General features: G+C 40.8%; 1 protein-coding gene across 1 annotated transcript in view; it reads left to right on the forward strand.

The window, feature by feature from the left end:
- Positions 1-2764: 2764 nt before the first annotated feature.
- Positions 2765-4226, forward strand: part of LOC111233334 (GRB2-associated-binding protein 1-like) — an 18065-nt gene continuing 16603 nt past the window's right edge. The window contains exon 1 of the mRNA XM_022761127.1: positions 2765-3344. Coding sequence (XP_022616848.1) covers positions 3270-3344 — 75 coding nt within the window. The 5' untranslated portion in view covers positions 2765-3269. The remainder of the gene's footprint in view (positions 3345-4226) is intronic.

The raw sequence follows: 4226 nt of genomic DNA on the forward strand, positions 1-4226 counted from the left end.
AAAAACAGAAATGGCAGAAAGACAATGATCTTTGTATCTGTGTTTCTAGATTTCTGGCAACTGCAATCAGGGGGTTGTTTAGTTTGGGTTAATCGGACTCTGGTTTATTTTCGGTCTTGGTGCGGTTCGTTCGGGAAGATCTGAAAACAGAAATCATCGGGCACAGACCAGAACAACCACACTAAGATCTGTCGCAGGAATTGGCCCTTCAGAAATGAATCCTGAAGTTTGTTTGTGGTGGGAACGGGGCCTGAGATAACTGGCTTCTGTAGCCAGATGTGCTTTACATATTGGGACGCAGATGAACAAGAGGAACGGGTGAAGGTTCAAACCGCCAACATTTTTGAGATTTTAAAGTGGGCCGTGAGTTGGAAAAGGTTGGGAGCCACTGATCTAACCAATCCTTAATCAAAACAGTGTCACAGCAGGAAACAGTTTTTGCAAAACTTGTGCCATCCTGCCAATAGAGGCATCAAATCAGAAAACAAGTTTTTGGCAATTTGTATGATTGACTGAAAATAGAGAAAAAACGCCAGTTCTTGATGCCCATTGTCGCAACCTCCAGAAGCTGAGTAAAAAGGAGAAATATACACCAATGAAGGAGAAGAAAAACTAAATCAGCAGACATCATTATGCCGCAGAAGAAGAAATCCAAGAGCTGATTGTAGTAGCCTGGCCTCCGTTTCCAACTCTACACCCACGAACTGCGGCACAAATTCAAACATGTTGTCAAATCTAAACCAAGGTAAAACCTTATGATGTGATCACTGTTATTTTGTCAGACTTTACATCAGAGTCCCAAAAACTTGCAAGATTAATCAAAGGATATAAGATTTTTAAGAGATTTTTAAATCTCATGGCTCTGACATTGAAATAAAATTTACAAACATCAAACAAAACAGGTCATTTCGATGTCAAGTAAGTAAAACAGACCAACCTCAGCAGTAGTGATTTTCTCAGGTGTCTGTACAGGTGTCCGTCAGAGGAGAGCGTAATGTATGGCGTGTAGGAGTGTTTGTGTCACAGATCAAATGCACAGGACATGTGGGTTCTTTGCATGCCACAAAACCAGTGATCACCTCTTTAGTTTTCTGATGCTGTAGGGAAATGTTTCTGTCTGAGCATGAGATGGGGTTGTCAAGTCGTTAGCCACAGACGCAACAAGCCAGTCTGGAAATCTGTGAGTTCGGTGTTGGACCGAAGAGTTTAGGAACATTTGTGTCTCGTAGTTTGAGTTGCATGTTTCTGCAGACCTCAAAGCTGCAGTTTCATTGTTTTTCATGACGGTGCCACTGCAACAGGAACCCAATTTGTTCTAGATATGAGTGTAGAAAGAAACTAACCCTGACCAGTTCTTTATCTGGTGTTGTAGTGAAGTCCTAGAAATGTAGTGTTGGTACTGTGGTCCTGAAAGTCCTGAAACTTCAGCCTCTGGTAATGTGGAAACATATTCAGGAGTGTTGTGAGCAGAGGTTTGTAAATCAGAGGCGTAGAGATGGCCACATGGTGGTGCTGTTCACACCAAAAATCAAACCAGTTCAGTTTTTAATGAAGGACACCCAGCTTGTCAGTAATCGTCAGTGGGGAGATCAGAACATAAACATTGATTCATTCAGAGGAGTATTTCAGTATTAGTATCACAACTTTAGTGATTAGCAAACAATTAATAAAAAGTCTTCGGCTAATTTTAAACCTAAAATCAAACATGTTTCGCAGAAGCATCGATGGTTTATTTAAAATCTGAGCCGACATTTTGTGTCAGTTTCCAATTTTATAATATACTGAAGCAAATGTACCTCACTGTGAAGCTGAACATTTGACAGAATTCAAATGACCTTTATGTAAGCAATGGCTGATGGGTATTCAAATCAAATAAAGTGACATAGCCAAGAGCGAGTGTCGAGTGAGTTCAATAAAATATGAGCCGGGAGATAAAAGATTGATTGGAAAAGGACGTGTTCGGTTTTCTTTTCTTGTTTTTTTTTTTGTTTTGTTTTGTTTTGATTTGATTTTGGGGATGAGTGAATTAATAAATTTAAATAATGACATATCATGTGTCTGATATTTTTGTTTGTGCTTTAGAAAACATAAATGTGTTTTTCTGTGGAAAAAAAACAAACTACTATTAAACTTGTAGTACTCAAATTTGGCCACTAGAGGTCAGCATTCCTCTCTAAACTTATATCTGTAAATCTAGTTTTCTAACCAGCTTTGCAGAATTAAGTCAGAATCAATCAATCTGATAAAATCTAATAGTTATTTGACATTCATTTGGCCGGACTGACACAATGAGAGTGTGAGGAAGTGTTTTTATATCAATGTGTCTTTATAAAAGTTTAAATTAACCTTAAACTTTTGCTGTTAAAGTAACTTTCCCAACGCTGCTGATATAAATGTTGTCCACAGTTTATTCAGAATAAAGTTCATGTCTTATAGAGGTGTTTTATTCTGAAGGAAACACATATCAGTTTTTCCAGAAGAAGAACAACATGTCTTTTTTCAGCTTGAGAAAATTCTCTCTCTCTCTCTCTGTCACACACACATTCACATACTGTACATATCCACAGGGGGAGTTTCCTGTTGTACTGAATGGGAGCAGAAGGGGGAGGAGTGAGGATGAAGAGGAGGAGGAGGAGGAGGAGGAGGAAGAGGAGGGGAAAAGTGGGAGGAGAGGAGAGAAGGAATGTCCGAGCTGAGGCATTGTGTTTGGTTGTCGCACGATCAGAGAGAGAGAGAGAGAGAGAGAGAGGGAGGGATGAGCGACTCTGCTGGGAAGTCCTCTCAGAAGGAGGTGTGACTCCTTCACTCAGCCGTCGACGGAGGAGCAGCTCTTTCATGAGAGGATGGAAACCGCTGACCCGACGTGATCGATTACAGATCAATCCAATCAGAGGCCTGATCATCAGCTGATTTAAAGTTGAACTCACTTCCAGTTTGTCTGATCTGCTGATTTAAAGATCAGCTGATCGCGAGCCTTGTTGACTGATTTCAAGTCTGATTACAAGTCTGATCGAGTGACTGGACGACTGATTGATCAGGTTTCCACCTGAACCTGATCGAAGAGTCTGACTTTTTTTATTGATCTGAGTCTGATCTGATTGAAGGCTGGGAACCCTGATCACCTGATTGGAAGTCCATCTGCTCTGACACCTGATTGGAAGCCTGATCAGCTGCTGAGACGCCCAGTTAATTAATTAATTGATTGATTGATTGATTGATCGATTGATTGATTGGAAGCTGTGTTGGGAGTCTGTTTTGTTGCTGTCACCATGAGCGGAGTTGGGGATGTGGTGTGCGAGGGCTGGCTGCGAAAATCACCACCGGAGAAGAAGCTGCGGCGTTATGTGAGTACCTCACCTCACCTACAGTTTCCTACGCTACCTGTGTGTTTGCTGTGTGTCCTGGCTCGCCAGGTGTTGGCGCCTCGCTCAGAGAGCCTTGCAGCACTACAGACTGCTCCTGTGTAGTTTTTAATGAAGCTCAAAGAGCAGCTCTTGGTTTTGGAGTCATTTCCTCAGAGTCATAATCATAAACCAGTAAAACCCTCTGCAGAACAGCTGTCTGCCGCTGCGACTGATCCCATGTTATAGTTTTACTTTGGTTCGGCAGATGATTAATTATTTATCTCTTTAATATTGTTGTTTTTTTTTACAAAATAAAAGAAAGAAGAAAAGAAACCAATAATAATTAACTTATCCAGCTGCAGAAAACTAACAGTGATATATGTTCATTTATACTGTGTGTTTTGCTGCATCAGTATTTGTAGTTTATTAATATGTTTAAGATAAGATAAGATTCTTGTCTCACGGAAACCTGACAACTTTATTTCTTAACAGAGAGACAGAGGGGGGAAAATAAGGTTTTTTAATCATTTACTGACCTTCAACAACATACCAAACGCATGCTTTTATTTTGTAAAATACACCCTCACGTTAAATTCTCCAACAAGTGATTTTTTGGGACTTTAAGGGACTTTACTCTCAGATGTGAAAACTGTCAGTCTGGCTGCGTGCCTGCAGCAGATGCCATGTGCAGTTAGTCATAAAGCAAAAGACAATAAGGTCAGGAAGATTTCAAATCAGCACGAGACTGTTTGTCCAGCGGCAGCACTTTCCAGTAAAGAAGCAGCTTAGGCAGTTACACACACACACACACACACACACACACACACACACACACACACGCTGCATATCTGGCATGCCTTGCCAGTGAGTTGAGCTAATCAC

This window comes from Seriola dumerili, unplaced genomic scaffold, assembly GCF_002260705.1.
Source record: "Seriola dumerili isolate Sdu_G_001 unplaced genomic scaffold, Sdu_1.0 BDQW01000388.1, whole genome shotgun sequence".
Taxonomy (NCBI): Eukaryota; Metazoa; Chordata; class Actinopteri; order Carangiformes; family Carangidae; genus Seriola; species Seriola dumerili.